Source organism: Chaetura pelagica, unplaced genomic scaffold (assembly GCF_000747805.2).
Source record: "Chaetura pelagica isolate M959 unplaced genomic scaffold, ChaPel_1.0 scaffold332, whole genome shotgun sequence".
Lineage (NCBI taxonomy): Eukaryota > Metazoa > Chordata > Aves > Apodiformes > Apodidae > Chaetura > Chaetura pelagica.
Genome location: NW_009952480.1, coordinates 1026409 through 1045599, shown reverse-complemented (window position 1 = coordinate 1045599; position 19191 = coordinate 1026409). Strand labels below are relative to the sequence as shown.

The window sequence follows — 19191 nt, the reverse complement described above, 5'->3', positions numbered from 1 at the left end:
TCCTGCTTAAGCTCAGAGAGGTCTGCAGAAACGTGGCCTTCTGATTCTGTGACTTACCACTTCCAGGTTTTCCCCGATACATTCATTTTCTGTGGATGGGTGTTTCTACCACAAATTTACTGGGGAAAACACCCAATAACACCACCAGTAGTCCTTGTGAGAGAGCAATCACCATGCAGATGCCTTTCTTAACTTGAATAGCTCAGGCATTCGAGTAATGTTCCCAAAGGACAAAGATCTATTGGAGCACTAATTAATCAACTGCCAATTTCTGTTTTTAAATTATGCCCATTTTTTAAGCTTTCAAATGCACCAAAACCCTCAGGAATCTTGCTGGCTGTTGTTTTTCTCTTGCTGTATAACTTAAGCTGAACCTTTACTTTCTAATACCTTTTTAAAAAAGAAATATAAGAGAGAACAGGTCACCCTGTGAGCTCCTGCACTCTAGAAGACCTTGACAGAGAGTACAAAGAAAGGAACTGGGAACATTTAGCTCTGGAAGCATATTTACAGCAGCCTCACTACCAGCACCACAAACAGCTTTGCTGGGCTGCTGTAGCTTATGCAGGTATCTTCCTAGCACATGATTGCAAATAAATCACCAATTTAAAATGCTGATTATATAATTTTTTTTGTCTGTATCTCCATTGAACACCAACCACTAAGCGATACTCCCTAGGCCTACAGGCACGTTTGCACTTTATTGAGTTATGTGTAAAAAACAAGGCAAGAGGGATTTTCCTTATCTTGCTTTGGACCTGACCGCTTACAGGAAAGAGGAATGGCAACACCTAGAAAGAAAACTGGGAGACAGAGTAAGAGACACAGCATCTGCAGCTTCTAGCAGGAGGGGTGCAATATTAAACAGGGGGCAAAAGGAATGGAAAGGAGAAAAAAAGCATACACTCCAAAAGCCAAGGATGAGTCTTGATTCCTCCCCTGAGAGCAGTCATACACATTTTTGAGGTACACTTCCAAAATAATCATTAATCACCCTTTCTGACAATATGCAGAAAATACTCTGTCCACACTGCAAACAATTCACTTGAGTGAGAGGATGCCACAGGAGACTTGAGAACAAAGTACATGAGGAATAAGACAAGAAAGACTACTACATTTATGTTCTGTATTTCTTGGTCTTTCATCACTTTGTTTCAAGGCACTCAGGGTGCATGTTGCTGCTGTTGACAAAACCCACCCTGACAAGGGAAGGAGAAAGGACGGTTCTGTAAGCAGTGGCAGAGACAGATGACTCCTCTGCTCCCTTTCTAGGTCTACCAACCACCACCACAGGACAGCTGGAAGATACCCCACAGAGCAAGAGCAATGCCACTGACTCCCTTGTTGCAAAGGACGAGGCAGAAAAGAGGAGCAGAGGCCAAGGAATAGGAAAGCTTCCCCTTCCCCAAGGGAACTGAAACAGCAACAGTGGAGGAGTGGGAACACTTTCCATCCCCACCTCCCTCAAGGCCCCCACTAACTTCTGCTTTGCCGGCAGTCAGTAAATCCAAACTGGAGGCAAACTGGGCTAAATCCTGCAGGCTGGAAAGCCAGATTGAGTATCTTGGCATCCTGCCAGCCAGGATACGTACTGCAGCATCCCTCAGGCTGAACGTGGGCGAGGTAGCATTTTTAAAGGCAAGCAGAGTGCATCCCCCAAGTGCTGGCCGGTGGAAATTAGTTTTTTCATTTGAAAAGGACTGTTGCATCAGCAGCCGAGAACTGTCCTCAGAACTGTTCATAGATCAGGGACAAAGCTGCATTTTCAGGGTTGTGAAATCTTTCCAGAAGGGCTCCTTTCTGGACTTGGCTCTTCTCAGGTAGGCCATAAGCCACCTGTATGTTGGTGCCTGTGGAGCTACCCTGTGTGACCAACTTCACGTGAAATACTGAAAAAGAGAGACTCTCCCCTTTGCAAAATATGATCTCCTAAGAAAACTTCTAAGAAAAACATGATAAAAAGCTTTCAATGGGCTTTCTTCCATTTGTTGGATTTATAGAAGCAATAGCAGCCTTAAAATATCTGCCAAATCATTTTACTTTTCTGGTTTTATTATGTCTCTGCTAGTTTGAGGTTAGCTTTAACTATACAGATGCAAGAAGCAAGAAAGCCATTCCTAAGAAGTACCGGCTGTCTAAAACAAGGCTATAAAATGTAGGCTCCCTGTCTGGTTTGTTGTATGGTGGCTTTGTGCTATTAATTGCAACCTGGCTAACAGGTGCTTGCCAATGTCTTTATATCCTCACCATAAGCAAGGATTATATTTCCATCTGGATAAAAGGGTGAAGCTGACTTCTAAAAAGAAGTTAAGAGCAGCATGGAGAGGAAGTCCACTGCAGCATGGTAAGTTGAATCACTGCTTACTGATCACTGCTTACTGCTCTGCTCTAATAGACCCAGAGAGGGAAGAGGAAAGTCACTAACACAATGTTTTCCACATCCACTCGTCTTGGTCAGGTGTCAGATGGCCATGAATTGGACCCACCAGAGGCTGTTTTCCTTTCACTTCCTTGACTCAACCAGCAATGGTGGCAGCCATTCAACTTCTTCCTGCCATCAGTGGTGAACACATCTTTCCAGTCTTTTCCTTCAGCTCTTAATTTCTCTCTTTTTCCCATCTTGCCTTCTGTGTAACTGCACAACCCTGTTACTTCATTAGCTATCTGTGAAGCAGGGTACACCAGACATGCTGTAGGAGCCTGTGATATTAAAACATAAAAATCCCCAACCTGATTGCATTTACAGCTCGCTGGGCTGACTGCTGCCCCCTGAAGTTACAGTGGTTTGATCCACAAAGCTTTCTATTTCCTGAGGGGTTTGCAAAAGGTATTTATTCAGAGCTGTTGGGTCCACAAGATGAAAGGACTCTGATAGCTACCTGCGGTGGCCAGCATCTGGACCTGGACTACTTGAGCTTGTTATCTGAAAGCAACAAAACCAACTGATCCATGGGAAGCAAACAATAACATACTCCACGTGTTACTGGGGTGCACAAATAGCTCAGAGGCATGTTGGTACCTAATTATGGGGATGTGCAAATGTACAAAAATACTGAGGCAGCAATTGCTTTAGAGAAGAGTGTGACACTTGTTACTCATAAGGGAATTTAAAAAATCTCAACATATGCCTCAAGGCCTCTGAAAAACAGACCTAAAGTGCCTACTTAAGATCCTGTCAAGAAATGACACAGTCAACTCTTGTGAGCAAGTCTCCTGGCAGAGACAGCATTATAACTATGTAAATCAGCAGACAAATCATTGTGTTTTACCTGAAAAATGAAGGAGATCAGACTATTCACCTCTTCCCAGACTCAGATCAAATACTCTGTTGGAACAAAGAAGCCTCTACGATCTCACTGCAAAGCAATTCAGTGAAAGGCAAGGCTGTACTCACTGTACCTTCAACATTAACTTATTTTTCCAAGAGGAAAACAAATTCTGGCTAGTATACCTACATAAAAAAGGAAAACTCCTACAACAATTTTTCTTCCCTTTTTCTAACTGGTTTATCTACTTCACACAAAGAATGATCTTGGAAGAAAATTCTTGTCATATTTTGCATCAAAAAAATGAATAATAATCTTGACTTTTGAAAGTGCTTACTAGACTGTTCTGTGCACTTGAATATTTTCTTTCACCATTTAGTCCAGTTTTCTATGGGAGTACATCATACACTTTAATTAAACATTCTTGAGTATTTGGATTTTATCTCACAGATGCACTGCACCCTGCTTGTAAAAATTCCATCGCAGGCAGCCAAAGTGCTTGACTTATTCCAAAGATGAGTTATTAATCACAGTATCTATAGAACATATATTTATAACCTGGTGCCATCCCTTCCCAGGGAGCCCAAACTTTTATCTGCCAGATTACTCACCTGCAGCTGAAACAGAGCCATTGCTGGCTCTGGAATCCCCATCTTGTGAAACTCCTGACCACCACCCTCAAAATTAAGAATGGAAAACAGATCCAAATGGAGGACATTTTTAAGATGTCCTGGATGTAAACCCCTTGAATATAATTCATCTTGCTTACAATATGGCTGTAGCTATCTAACTCTGTGGGTTTCCTAAAGTCCCTGTTCACTTCATCTTGCTTCATTAAGAGAAATCCTCCCCTCAGCTGTGAACTCCTGCAAACACGGAGGTGCCAGTGGGATGCCAACTGGTATGATTTTCCTCCCCAAAGTGGTCCCAAGTTTCACCCTCACCACGTCAGCTGGGGCACCAGCCCTGCTGTGACTCAGAGAGGAGGGTACCCCAGTCTGAAATCACTGAAGGCAATGACGACTCGCAAAATACTTCCTGAGCCAAGGGATGCAAGTCAGTGCCAGTCATGAGCTCACCGACACCGCTCCCTGGTACCGCTGCCTTGCCAGTCTGCTGCAGCATTTTTAGCTGGCTAGGTGCGCCGGCTCAGCCCTCTCTCCACACGTTTAGCAATCGAGAAGAGGCAGAGCTTGGGGCTGCCACAGCAGCCAAACACCCAAATAGGCAAGGGCGAAGTGTCAGAGAGAGGAATATTGTGTTACCGGGCTCATTAGCCCGCACAGGCAACTTGAAACCGTATCCTGCCGAAGTGCAGAAGGGAGGGTACAGCCATCCCACAGAAGGAAATCCATAGGAAATCCTGCTGGCATGAAATACGCCTGCAAGACAGCCCACAGCAGCCTCCAGTGAGCAATCCCCACGCAGACAATGGAGAGATGATAAGAAGAGAGTGGCACCTTCCAGGAATGGGTCCGGGCAAGACTCTGCCACTGCAGGGAGTCACCAGCACCCTCCAGGCTCGCCCCTTCCACAGGTCAGCATAAGGACCCCCCAGCAGCCTGCCATGCTAAGCACTGCTAGTCCTCTCCCAGGCTCAGGTTTGGGGGAGGAAAGATATCTCATACACCAGTGGGCATTCAGCATGCTGCCAGGCCCCAGTGCAAAGCTCTTCAGCTTTACAAGTGTCCCTCTCCAGCCCCAGAAAAAAAGTCACCAGCTTGGAGGAGCCACTAGAGCCAAGGGAATAACTGGTTTTCAGCTCTGGACTTCATGTCACACCCACAAGAGACTCCTACAGCACTGCTCTCCTCATCAAGCACGCTTGCCTTGGCAACCTTTGATTCTCAGACCTTCCATCTCCAACTAGAAGAGATGCAGCAAGGAAGCAAACATTGCCCGCAGGAAAAAAAACAACCATGCTCTCGCTGCAGAGAAAGCAACCTCCTGGCAATTCTCCTGGGGAGCTGTGCCATGAGGAGCAGATGAATTTTGGATTGACTTCTCCTCTGCCTTAGCACGCCCCACAGATACATGGAGATATTAGTATGAGAAAATCTCTTGGTTTGGAAAACTGGATGTTAGTGAGAGGGGGCTTGAAATGGAGAAGGGAAGAAGAGACCTCTTTGGCATTCTCCTCTTGTTGAATGTAAAGGGGAAGAACTTTAAAAAAAGAAGAGTTTAAGCAAGCTCCCCCGAAGTAGCAGCATAAGAAAGACCTGACTGCCCACATGGGGCAAAAAAAGAACACAAAAGGGTAGTGCAAGAGGTCGGAACAGTTTTATGAGGGGTTTCCCTAAGTCACCACAATTGAAAACACTGGGAAATATAAGAGGGTGCTTGATCCAAAATCTCTCACCTAAAGAATCTCAGATGCTGTTTGCGCTGACATCTGGGTGTGATCTTTGAAACTTGGGCTCCTTTCTGTGTAACATAGTGGATTGAATCAGACCTGACCCAGACATTTGCAACACTTAGAAATATGTTGATTTTACTGCTTTTGTCAGTCACCAATTTACTAGAAGTTACTCCCTGGATTTTGTCCTACTCCTTTCATTTTTTTTATAAGTACTTCTGGTTTTGAAGCATTTTTTTAAGTACTAACTATTTCTCTTATTAAAAGTATTTGTAAGTATTTTCTTTCTTTTTGGAAACTACCTCTGGTCTAAGTCAGAAGCTTTTAAGTATTTACTCAAAACAGATAATTCTGGCCAGGATGGCAATGTCAGCATGGAGAAGCTTTTTCTGGCCCTCTTTGTGTTTCTGCTCTTTTCAGAGAAAAGGAGTTCAGGTTGTAATGAGAGGACTGAAAAATACATTAATCCTTATTAAACCAGTAGAGTAAATTGACAGGCCTAGGACTGGCCACTTCCTCCCCTCTCCCTTCGTGCCCTTCCGCTGTTTCCTCTCCTCTTTTCTGACACTTGTTTGTGTTTGGAAGTAGCACGCTCACTCCTGACAAACCGGGACAGGGGACGAGAGGGGAAATGTCTGGACGCATTTAGTCCAATTAAATGTTGGCATCACATTCAGTCTTTCCAAAAAGCACGTAGGAAACTTTAAACGCCAGGCTGGCTGCTGCGAATTGATGCCTCCTCATTTACATTTCTTTGCATCAAGCCACAAACAGAGTAGGTATTAATTGTCATCAAGTGTGCCTGCCACAAACCCCTCTGTAATACCATTCACAAATGTTCTGCTAAAACCTTTCGTCTTTCAGCAGATGACTTTCATAATCCCATGTCACTGATGAGCTTTGGCAGAGCTAAGCAGTGCACTGTGTTTGCTGCTGACAACTCCCCTCACTTTCCTTTTCCAGCTGCCACAGCAGCACACCAAGTCTGGAGCAGCACTGCCAGCCCAGTGTCATCTCAGACTCGCATTGTTCCTTCCAGCAATGTGTTCGCTAACAGGGGTTTACAGCAAATAAACACATGCACACAGGCCCTGCACGTGTGGTCTGTTCATCATCTTGAGCCATCCAGTGTTCCAGAAAGACGCTGCTCCTTCAGAAGAGCAGTGGCAATAAACCCAAGCAGTCTGAGCTCGGCAGCAGTGCCAGCCCCCCTCCCACAGCCCTTGCCAGCACACCCGTGGGTCCCACGGCCTCCAGGCAGGGGCTCTGCTGCACAGGGGGTTACAACCCTGACAGAAAGCACTGGAAGTTTGACTTTTGGGTGAGAAAGAAGCAGCTGAGGAGGGACAGGCACGGTTGGTTCTCTCCTGTTACTGTTTCATTTTTTTGTTTTAAACAACTAAATCTTGCTCTTCTTACTCCTGAGAAAAGTCCTTTACAAATGAATTACAAATGAGATTAGCCATACAAATGAATTAAGGGTCAGTTTACAGTGTTAGTAAATTAAATGCTTTACATACAGTGACTGAAGAGTTTGGTAGAATTCATTAAACTAGATTCAGACCTCAGATGCTTTCCAGAGCAGCTGGAAGGTTTTAAGGAACTAAATAGAAGAAACACAAAAACCCTCACTTTGCTCAGCATTCACTGCAACATCCAAACCAGCAACATACTTCCACATGAGTGCTACAGCTCTGCTCTCCAACATGTGTTCACAGCTCTGATTAGATCCAACCGCAAGTTCAGGACTAAATGTACCAAGGCACGACCCCAGCTGATTTCAGTATAAACTGCATGTCTGGAATCTGACTGTACAGACAGGTCCCTGACCACTGGCAAAGACATACACGGATAGAGCAGCAATCTGCTTGCCCCATATTCACACTGCTAAGAGCAAGTGGGTACTCTGCCCTTGTTTTTAATAAAAGCTGGGTCCATCCAGTTTATAATACGCTCTAAGGTGCACTCACATGCAGTAATCTTTGAGGGCAGGAAAAATCCCCTATCACGTTTCAGTTTTGAGGAAGAAAGGGTGCTCACCACAGGGCGCCCAGATAAACAAACAACCTGCACTGCTCGTGACACATTTTGGTACCTGCACAATGGGGTGGCCCCCCGCAGATGCCTTCACAGCCCCTCGACTGCCTTCTGTCTCGTAATGTGCTCGGTGGTGGGATTTCGGCTGCACTTCAATACGCAGCTCATAAGGTCCTGAGTGAGATGGCAGCTGCCAATCAAGAGCAGGCAAGGATGGGCTATAACGGAAAGGAAAATGTATTAAAAATTAACATCAAGTACACTATCACAAACCACAAGCATCCAGAACTATTACTTTATAGAGCGTGTTTCGCAGTTCATCCTTCGCCATCTTACATTTAGAATTCTGTTATTATGGATAATGCCATGACATAAGTCATTGAGAAGGTAACTGTTATTTTATGAAGATTTATGGGTTTAGCATATCTGATGGCCCAGATGCTACCCAATTTGTAACCAAAATGGAAAAATGTTAAGACACAGATTTACAAATATCACAAATATCACTGAACCAAAAGGATAAAGGTAGGAAGAAAGATGGAGAGGAATTTAAAGAGGATTTCTGCTGTGAAAGTGAATACTGAACCAGTTCTGGAGGAGTTCTGCATTTAATGAATCTAATAGATTTCAATAAATCTGCTCAGTTTACAGGAGATGAAAAGAAGAATAAAAGCCATTTCCCACCTTCCTTCCCAACACAAAACAGGTCAGAGAGTCTCAAAGCTAAGGCAATCTCTTTCTGGTTTGTGAACCACAAGGGAGAAAGCTCTGAAGTCAGAGGTTGTTTACAAATCTTACTAATGATGACACATAAGCCTGAAGAAAATTCAGCTCTCTCTCCTGGCCCTGTATTGGCTCTGCAATTAGTGAAAATATTAAGGACTCATTGCCATCACACAAGCAAGAGGGCCTGACAGCATGTGATGGCAGGGAACTGTCATTCTTAGAAACTCACTTCCAGTGTAAAGCACCCACAGGTGAGCTTCACTGTAGGAAACACCAAGATAACTCTTCTGGTTAGGAAAGAAAAAGACACAAACAAGCCCTGCAGAAACCGTAGGCCTGAGACAAATCTATTAATCTTAAAACGGAAGTAAAAAGCTTCACAATGTAAACGTTAATTTTATGTCTACCAAATACTCATTCTTTTGGTGACTTCTCCTCACCAGGTGTCCTTCAAAGTCCTTTTCAAGTAGTTAAATGGCACAACCGCAACACACCACCCTGCCCTCTTATGTGACACTTAATTATTATCTTTCCCATCACCCTGAAGAAGACAACCAGCAAGCAGAAAATCACAGACCTCAACTCTTTGTTGTCACCACATACAGGTGCTACCTGTCATGGTCAGAGGGCTCGTCCCTCCGCCATGTGAAGACGAGGAAGCTGAAGCACTAATTAATTAGCTCCGGCCCCAGCCTGCCAGGAGGCTGAGCTGGGGCTTTGCCTGTTCCTGCCTCACTGCTGTACCCATGGGGCAAGGACAGTCTGAGCAGATGCAGGGAGCTGGCTGGGAGGTAAAGGATGCAGCAGAATTTCCGCGCTGCCTGTGTATGTTACAAGCACATATTCGCCTGGAGACTGAATACTCCATTATACTGTCCCATTGAAACAAAGAATCACAGAATCATTCTGGTTGGAAAAGATTTTTAAGATCACCAAGTCCAACCACAACCTAACTCTACCAAGTCCAATGCTTAAACTATGTTCCTAAGCACCCTATCTATACATTTCTTAAACACCTCCAGGTACAGTGATTCAACCAGCTCCCTGGGCAGCTTATTCCAGTGCTTTCAGTGAAGAAATATTTTCTTATATCCAATCTAAACCTCCCCTGGCACAACTTGAGCCCACTTCCTCTTGTCCTGTTTCTTACTACTTGGGAGAAGAGAAAAACTTCCACCTTGCTGCAACCTCCTTTCAGGTAGTTGTAGAGAGTAATAAGGTCTCCTGTTAGCCTCCTTTTCTCCAGACTGAACAACTCCAGTTCCTTCAGATGCTCCTCTTGTTCTCCAGACTCTTCACCACCTGTGCTGCCCTTCTCTGGACTCACTCCAGCACCTCAATGTCTTTCTTATAGTGAGGGGCCCAGAACTGAACACAGTACTTGAGGTGCAGCCTCACCAGTGATGAGTACAGAGGGACAACCACTTCCCTACTCCTGCTGGCCACGCTATTCATGATACAAGCCAGGATGCCATTGCCTTCTTGGCCACCTGGGCACACTGCTGGCTCATGTTCAGCTGGCTGTCAATCAACACCCACAGGGCCTTTTCTTCTGGGCAGCTTTCCAGCCACTCTTCCTCAAGCCTGTAGCATTGCCTGGGGTTGTTGTGACCCAAGTGCAGGACCTGGCATTTGGCCTTGTTGAAGCTCATACAATTGGCCCATTAATCCAGCCAGTCCAGGTCTCACTGTAGAGCCTTCCTACTCTCAGGCAGATTAACACTCCCTCCCAATTTAGTTTCACCTGCAGATTTGCTGAGGGAGCATTCAATCCCCTCATCCAGATCACTGATTAAGAGAAAAATTGTTCCACACACTAACCCGTTGCGCCTTTGCTCCTGAGGCATTACAGCTCTTACATCCCCCCAAACAACCTGCTGTCTCCCACTGTGCGACAGAGACTTTAACCACTTGCAGTAGATTATTATTTTTTTTGCTTTGCCTTTATGGTTGTTTTTTTTTTAAGTGCTTATTAAGCCCTTTATCACTGGCATATTTAACTGGCATCTGCTAGTATACGTGTGCATATGTGGTGATGGGACTTCAGGTGGTGCTAAGTTTCTCTACAACATCTTTCTTCACAGCTTATAAATTTGAGCTGTGTCATTTGACTGCCTATAGACACACACTACACACATTACAGGGGTCAGCTGGAGCCACTAAACCTTGGCCCTGGGGTGAGGATGAGGATCACCCTCACTCCCTGGACTCCCCCTGCTTCCTCAGCATGGCTTTCTGGAAAGTGACAGGCTCCAAACTTCCAGCTGCTCTACTCTCCAGCCCTTACAACATCCAGCAGCCTGAAAAATAACCAAGGGGGAGAAAAGAAAGTAGCCACAGCCTAAATGGGAGCTCATCCAAAAGAAAGATGTTGCTTCTGTGAGGGATCCTAGCTCCCATGAAAATCTGGATACCACAGCAGCCAGCAGGGCACTCTCTAGAGAGGCAAAACCTTACCAGCAACAAATCCTGAATGTGACTACTCCCTCTGCCCCAAGCACATGAGCCCCTAGGGGCAGGATGCTACTACATCTTTGGAGCTACTACACCTTTGGGCCACTTTTCCCCCAAAATGGCCACAGTCCCCCTTGGGGGTGAGGAGAAGCTCTTCCACTACTAGGCACTCATACAAAGATTGAAGAGACAGCAAAATGTTATAAGCAATTGGCATGTTAGGTACACATACTTCAGTCTGAAGAAGTCTCAAAAAACATTTCTGGATAAACCGTATTTGACTAATGATAAATGACAAAGAACAAACCAGCTGTGTCTCTCCTGTTGATGATCAGCACACATTTTTAAACAGATGTTTCTCATTTAAAGTAAATTCTCACTTAAGGGAACTTTTTTTTTTTTTTTCCTGAGGACACATCTATCAAATTAGAAATTTTTAACAATTAGAAATGACAACTCTGAGGGACAGCAGGTAGTCCTCAAGTGAAGAGGGAGGGTTTTTTAAGATACATGAAAATAACAGTTCCATAACTAATTACATCTCTTTAAAAAAAAACCAACATAGAAAAAACCCAGAATAAATCCTTTCAAATTGCACCTGAAAATGTCAGTATAGTTGTAAAATTCATGTTCTCAAATAAAGCCTGAAAACAAAAATACAGCCTGATGTTGACCTGCAATCTATCATCAAAATTCCAAAATATCACCTGCCCAATTATAAAATGACAATTAATGGCAGTTTTCCTGATAAAGGAAACCGAGTGATGTATGTAACAGTGTCATGGGCTGGGGCTGTCAGAGCTATTTCCTATGTTAGGTTATCTTCATCATGCACTTAATTTCCTGCAGCGAAACGTGGTTAAAGGAAAAAGTCACCAAGCAAATGGTGCAGTGGTAAAATCAAATCTGGTCGCTGCAAATAAACCTTGTCAATTTGAAAAGGGCCAAACTACTGCATCGAGCCAGCATCACACAGAGGGAAGAAGAGAAGTAAAAGGTCTTCCTATCAAATTTACTTGTTGTATTTTGGTCAGATTTAATTTTCCACCAACTGAAAACCTATCCTATTCCTTTCTATGCCATAATAAATCTCACTGTAATCCTAAATGCTGTAATGAGGGATAGGTGCTTCTAGGCAGGTTCACAAGACCTGGCTTTGGGCTGTAGGGAAGCTCACTCAATGTAACTTGTCCTACATAAATCAAATTACAAAACAGATGAATAGTGATTTATTTTGCATACACCAGATACACAATATGATTAAATCAAAAACAGATTATCCAGTCTGGCTGACTTCTGCCTTTACCAGAAAGATTTATCAAGTTACACAAAAAAAAGAAAAAAAAAAAAAGAAAAAAAAAAAAAGAAAAAAAAAAAAAGAAAAAAAAAAAAAGAAAAAAAAAAAAAGAAAAAAAAAAAAAGAAAAAAAAAAAAAGAAAAAAAAAAAAAGAAAAAAAAAAAAAGAAAAAAAAAAAAAGAAAAAAAAAAAAAGAAAAAAAAGAAAGATACTAAGCAGCACACTAAAATATAGACAGGGAGGAAACAAAGCAAAAAAACTTCCACTAAACTTTGCAAAGGTGTTTAAACCTCATTTTCACATGACTGCTATGCATTTGGGTATTAAATTACCACCACACTTTCTAAGCTACTAGATGCCCGAGGCCACTTGAAAAAGAGATTTGCAAATCTGCTCCTTAACCAGGCTGCTGTGCAGAAGGCCTCAGAACAACTGTTGGTCTCACCCAGAGACTAATGCTGCCCACTGGCCAAGTACCACAGCATTGAGACACACATCCCAGATAGCTGCCTAAAAGCAGCAAAATCACTGCCTGGAAGAGCAGGGTGCTAAATGTGTTTGAGAGCCTGAAGTAAAGCAAGTTTTAGGACTGTGGCTGAGATGGGGTGTCTTGCACTAAACTTATTTTTTCTAACAGGGAGTGTCCCTGTAGAAACAAAACCATAAACTAGAGAAAACACAGGACTGCTGAAACTTCCACCAGGATGCCAGCTTACCCTGCTCCACCTGTGCACCAAATGCAAATATGGCTAAAATTTATTATTTATTGCCTGAGTCTCACACTGAAGTGGATGCCTGTGTTTTGGGGCAGAGTGGTGATGATGCCTGTGCGTTCACTAACTTGATTATGGTCAGGAAAATACACCCGCTTTGTATTTCACCTACAAGTTAATGGGGGTAGACTTTGCCCACTTTTTATGTTTTGTTGTGGGTTTTTTTTATTTCCTGTGACAATCGAGCGATCTGGCTTCGAGCTGTTAAAATAGATGCTGCATCGCACCCCAGACTTGGCTGTATTTTTCCTGGCATGGGGAGCAAGCAGCTCCTCTGTGGAGTGTGCTGGAATTCTTCACATTGCAGTTTGAAAACACAAGTTGTCGTCATACTCCCACATAATACTTAACACTACTGTCCTAAAATTTCACATTCTGAGATCGACTTGCACGAGAAATTCTGCATCTGTTGACTTAGAGAAAGAACAAGAAGCTACTGCTGCAGAAATGGAGGTAACAAGTGGCTGGCATCACAACTCTGCTTGTTCAGAATTTAGAATCATGCAGTGCTAAAACATGCTGATGAAGGAAGGCCATTAATAAGATGCTCACGGGGGCATTCGAGTGAGCTTAAAAGCAGCCAGAAGAAAGCATGGGGAGGATTAAATCAAACAAACTAATAAAAATCAATTTACTGAGACAGGCTTCCCAGCAATCTTCAGCATTATGGTACAGCAACCTAACATAATCAAAAGCCTCTGCTATGTGGTGGCCAACTGAACTTGTTGAAGCACCTAAATGTCACCATCCAGCATGAACATAGCAGAGGAGAGAAAAAGGTTAGAGGAATTGCGGGTTTTTCCCTGTCCACTCCCCACGCCCCTCAATTAACACCAGTGAGGCCCAGGAGATGGTCACTGACACAAAGGTAAAAGTCCCCATTTCACTGTGTTTTGCCCAGACAGCCTTGCCTTTGCTTTGTCTGAGGAGCTTCCTCTCGCTTGCCATAAACACACAAGTTTGCCATGAACAGACAGGTCAGCAAATCCGGTGCTGCTGCACTGGTGATTTTATCATTCTAAGATAGCTGGTGCTCTTTTCCACCTTCAGAAACCCCCAATTTCTTTAGAAACTCAACTTCTCCCAAGTAAGGTTGTCCTCTATCTCACTATCCAGACCAAAACATCTATTTAAAAAATAAAATAAAAATTTAAAATGTCATCAAAAGCATCTGAAAGGTCCACAAATCAAAAGAAAGAAGTACAAAATATGCAATATTTTAAAATCATTATTTCAAAGGACACCATATGGTTCGGAGACTCTGTGAATGATTTTTGCATGCTTGAATTTAACACTGTCACAGTCACAAAAGTGGAATCCAAAAAAAACCCCCAAAATAAACAATCCCACTGATGCAGATAAAAGCCAAATGTGCTTTTGAAACCGGTAGACAGGTATCCAGCCATACATTCTCTGGGTGCAAACTACAGCCTCCATAAGTAAAATGACATTACTTTGTGTCTGTGAGGTCAAGAACACATATGGATATTTTTGAGGTTGAATAAGGGACTGCAGCTAAATAAAATGTGGCTTTAAACAGCTTAAAAAATATAACTGTACAATAAAATACAGAAGGGAGCTTTTTTAAGTCACCTCGAATTGGATGTTTACTCCTGTAAGCTCCTTTTGGTGTGGCAGACCTCATACATGCCATATGCACAACAAACAACCCCAACCATTCCTTCCAACTCTTCCCTCCCAAAAAAATACTACAATTTATGAAAACTCAAAGTGTTACAGGCCAACACACTTCTTAGATTAGACTGATGACACCTGAAATAACTACAATGCATTACTTTCCAATGAGTAAGAAACTGTCTCTAGGAAATTTCAGGTTGTGTTTAGTTAAATACAGCAGCTGAAGAGGAAGGAATAAAAAATGGGTAAAATACTCAGAAATCTGGCACGTTCATGAGTGCCTGTGCTTTTTTGCTGCAATACAGGATGATTTGGGACATGCTAATGAGCGAGTAAAAAATAAAAATGGGATTTTAGTTTTGGAAATAGTCACTAAGAACTGCCTCCATAACCAAGGGCAGAAGTCCACTTCTTGACTCCACGTGTAAGGATTTTTTTGAGGCAGACTGGTACATTTTGGTAACCCATTTTGGTTCTGAAAAGGTACAATCACTGCCTGGGAGTTTGTTCCAAAGCTTAGCATGAAAATCTCTCCTTGGTCTCCAAATTTTCCTACACTCAAAGATTTGGCAGGAGGTGCTGGGCTGCAACCAAAGCATTGCAGAGCGATCACCAGCAGGGCTGGGTTACCCTCTGCAGGGTCAGGGTCGGGCTCTGCTCTCCCACCAGATCCTGCAATCCTCAGCACCCACATGTCAAATCCCATGCAGGAATAGAGTCACATGTTCACAGCTTGGGGGGTACGTGAGAGACCAAACCTTTTCCAAAAAGCTCACAGCCTGGAGATGAGGCTGAGCACCCGAGCTCACAGCCCCTGTAAGCAACAAAGACAAGCCTGAGGCACAGAGAGACTGTGTCTCTGTTCAGGCGGGCATTATTATACCCTTATTATACACCCCTATTATTCCTTTCCTCTGGGACTTGAAAAGCCTAAAGCAGATCGAGCTTTAATTACAACAAACGAAAAACACCATCAATTTCAGAAACAATACAAAAAAGCAGTTTCCCTTTTAGACTGACGCCCACTACAAAACCCCAGGAAGGGAGACAGCACCCAGCTGACCGGTCTGTCTCAGCCTGCTCCCTCCTGCCTCCAGAGAGACGGGCACGCAAGAGGGAGGGAAAGGCGTCAGGGATTTTCCGAGGCACGCCGGCTTTTGATGAAAAGTGTACCGCTTATTCAGGAAGAGGCAGAGGAGACAATCAAATATGGTTATCTCAAAAACCATTATGACCAGGTAGATTTTGGAGCCTGAGCTGTTTGTTAGAACCCACCTCTCCAGCCCTTGCGCTTGAAATGTAACAAATGTGTAACATAACAGGAAAAAAAATCCAGCTCTATTGTGACAAATTCTTAACCTTTTTTTTTTTTAAGATTTAAAATAACAGAGTTTCTATTGCGTAGGCTGTGATCCTGTTGACATCTGTGCTCAGTTGCCCAGCACTTTCATATACATAAAACGAGAGGTATTTTTGGTGGAAGGAAGCACCGTCAGTGTATCTGATTGGTAAAATAACTTAAAATCGCAATTCGACATTAACTTCCAACTGCCCTAGAGCACGAGTTAATGAGATCACATGGAAACATATTGCGAACCAGGAAACATATTTTATACAGGGCCAAAACAGTGGAAAAAAATGTTAAATACACAACGTAGTGGGGCTCCATTTTGTACGCATCACCTTTCTTGTTTGTGTTAGAGCACAGGCAAAGCCGGGTGCCTCCTGACAGACTGCAGCAAAAGTGCCTGTGGGCCACAAGCTGCACGGGAAAGATAAAATGCCCATTTGGTCGAACTGTTCCATTATTGCCCTGGAAGTCCTTGGCAAAAAGCAGCCCCCTCGTGCAAAAGCCAGCAGCTGGCCTTTCTGATGAACATGGGCTCCTTGGCACTTAAGTGAAAGAACATAAAAGCTTTTTTAAGAATGCAGGAAGGCTCTGAAGGATTTGCCTGGTGTTAAAAGTCTCTATCCCATCTCCAAAAGTGCCTACCACTGGATGGCTTGGCCAGACCCACAGGGGTTGCTTCATTTCCCAGTGCTGAATTGACCGAGGGTCCTGCAAGGAGCTTGGGCAATGCAGAGAGGAGGAGGGAGGAGAACAATTGAGCACTGGGACCACAGCACTACACATTGTAACACAAAGGGCCATGAACTGCTTGAACTCAAGTTCTGGGAGACAGCACATGGCAGAGAGGTGCTGGCTGGAGACGACCGAGTCTGGCAAGGTTGAGAGCCAGGGAATGTCCTGCTAGTTAAAACATCGCAGCTACGTGCCCACTTCTGTCATGTTGAGAAAGAAGCTTTGCTGTCAAAAGCAAAAGTATCAAAAGCAAGAACCCAGGTGTACTTGAGGAGGAAAATGAGAAGGGGTGGCCATCAAAAACTGGAACTGGGAACAGCCTGCAAACTTTTGGAAAGCCAAACTCTTTTCTGGCACCTTGTGCTTCTGCATATACAGCCTTCAGAAGACTTCAAAATAGACCATAACTGAGACCATAAGAGAAAGCAACGGATGGAACTCAAATTTTGGCTATCCCATGGTGCTTCCTACCCAGAGCCCTCTTGTGATAAATAGATGTGACCAGTATATTGAGCACCATCAGCTGACAAATAAGGTTTTCTTCTTTAGACATAAAAATGGCGGGGAAGGGGGGAAGGAGGGGGAGGAAAGAAAAGCACTGTCCTACACAGACAGGAAAGGAAGATTGACAAGTAGTTTTCAGATGAAGCAAAAGAATGCACAAAAGAACCATATTCCTATCAGTTCACATTTACTGTCTATAAAGCATAAATGCAAAAGACCCTGTAAGAGCCACAACAATGAGACCATCTCCTTGTCCTGCAACAAAAAAAAAAAAACCTAAACCATGATGAACTATTTAAGTAAAGCCAGAGATCTGATGGTACCAAATTGTCCTGCTGCCTGAAGAGCTTCTGATTACCCCATTTCCAGACCGCCTGGGCTGGGTCTCATCCTCTGGGAAGCAAATAACCAGATACAACTGTCACATGGCCAGCTCCTAGAACAGCCCCTTTAACCCTTCAAGACTTCACTCATGGTCACGCCACACCAACAACAGAGGCAGCGTCATGAGATACAGCTAAGTGGAATGAGTGGATAAGCAGATTCAGCAGGAAGCAGAGACAGGAAGGGGAAGGAGGGGAAAAAAGTATACAATAAAGATGTTATCAGGATTGCCTTCCAAGATTGAGTTCCTTACCTTATATAGGATGTTGGAGACAGAGACTTTGGTTTGGCCCACTGGTAGGGATGCTGTGGCACGGACAGGTACTGTTCACAGAAGTTTCCTTTCCTGATGTGCTGAAAGCTGGAGTAGTCTTCTGGTGACAAATCAGCAGTTGGTGATATGGTCCCATGATCCTCGCCAGCTGGTTCAGTTTTCAGATTCATGGATGGGGTGTGATCGATGGCCGTCTTCCTGGACTTGATGGGAATGCCGTCATTCATGTCTATGGCGCTGTCGGTGGTGAGGGCGTTGATGGCAGCGACAATGGCAGAGCTGGTGTACTGGTTGGTGTTCCCCAGCCACGTCTCATCCGTGACGCTCACCCGCGGCGAGTTCTGCGGCGAAGGCGTGGGGGAGTGGTGCGGGGAGTAGGAGGTCTGCCGGCCGTTCAGGCTGTACTTTCTCTTGTTGCAGGGCGACGGAGGCCTGGAGTTGCGAGCCCCCAGCCAGTTCTCTTCTGTGATGCTCGTCCTGGGCGATGTGGATGGAGAATGCCTTGGGGAACCGAGCAAAGTGCAAGCCACCATGCTGCGCTGGTAACCTTCCTCCGTGTCCGTGGTCTTCGGAGAGACACACGGGGACTGCCAGGGAGAGGTCTGGGGTGAAGTGTACGGATACGAGTAATTGGACTCATAGGAAGACGCTTCGGAGTTGCAGCTTCTGGAAGACAAGCTACTCGCTGGGCTCAGGCAGGATGGGTCTCTGTACGCCTCGATGTTCGGCAAGTTCAAAGTGGCAGTGGAGGGAGACCGCTTGGCATTTGGGATGGCCTCCTCAACCTCATCATGGAAAAACTGGTTGTTGTTATGATGAAGTCCCATGTAAGAAGTTATCTCAATCCTAGGGCTCTCCAGCACTGGAGCTCCATTTGGTCTGATGTTGGGCGGCAGGTAATACTCGGAGGCCCCACTGTCCATGTGTCCTCCATATCCAGAAGGATGGTTTGTCGATGGGACAACTGAAATGACGGGATTTGATGTCTGAAGGCCATGACATGGAGTTGACAATGAGGAATGTGCCACATTAAGAGGCAAGCCAGCATTTAAGTTTGAAGATGTATAATTATAGTGTTCTGGAAAAAAAAAACAAACAAAAAGGAATGCTATGAGGTGCTGCACAAATATGCTCACTTAGTAACATCCTCAGATGGAGTGGAGGGACATGGCACAATACACAAAAACACAGGTCTCCTTAACAATCCAGCCCACATGCCACACCAGGGGAGAAGCTGCAGACTAGCACCACTGAAAATGCCACCAATTGAACAGCACAAGACAAGCTATCTTGGGAGAGGGATGTACATGGACTGAGTTTGTCTCAGGGACACTCTTCTTATGTGATCCCTCGGAGCAAAAAATCAAGTCTTCAAACAATGTTGCTTCAGCATTCAGAG

At 44.2% G+C, this 19191-nt stretch overlaps 1 protein-coding gene across 1 annotated transcript in view; it reads right to left on the bottom strand.

Annotated features, from left to right (window-relative positions):
* The window catches only part of NFATC1 (nuclear factor of activated T-cells, cytoplasmic, calcineurin-dependent 1), a 142157-nt gene extending 123259 nt beyond the window's left edge, over positions 1 to 18898 (bottom strand). The window contains exons 1-2 of the mRNA XM_010008706.1: positions 17772 to 18898; positions 7718 to 7877 (exon numbers count right to left, since the gene is read on the bottom strand). Coding sequence (XP_010007008.1) covers positions 7718 to 7877; positions 17772 to 18715 — 1104 coding nt within the window. The 5' untranslated portion in view covers positions 18716 to 18898. The remainder of the gene's footprint in view (positions 1 to 7717; positions 7878 to 17771) is intronic.
* Positions 18899 to 19191: the final 293 nt, after the last annotated feature.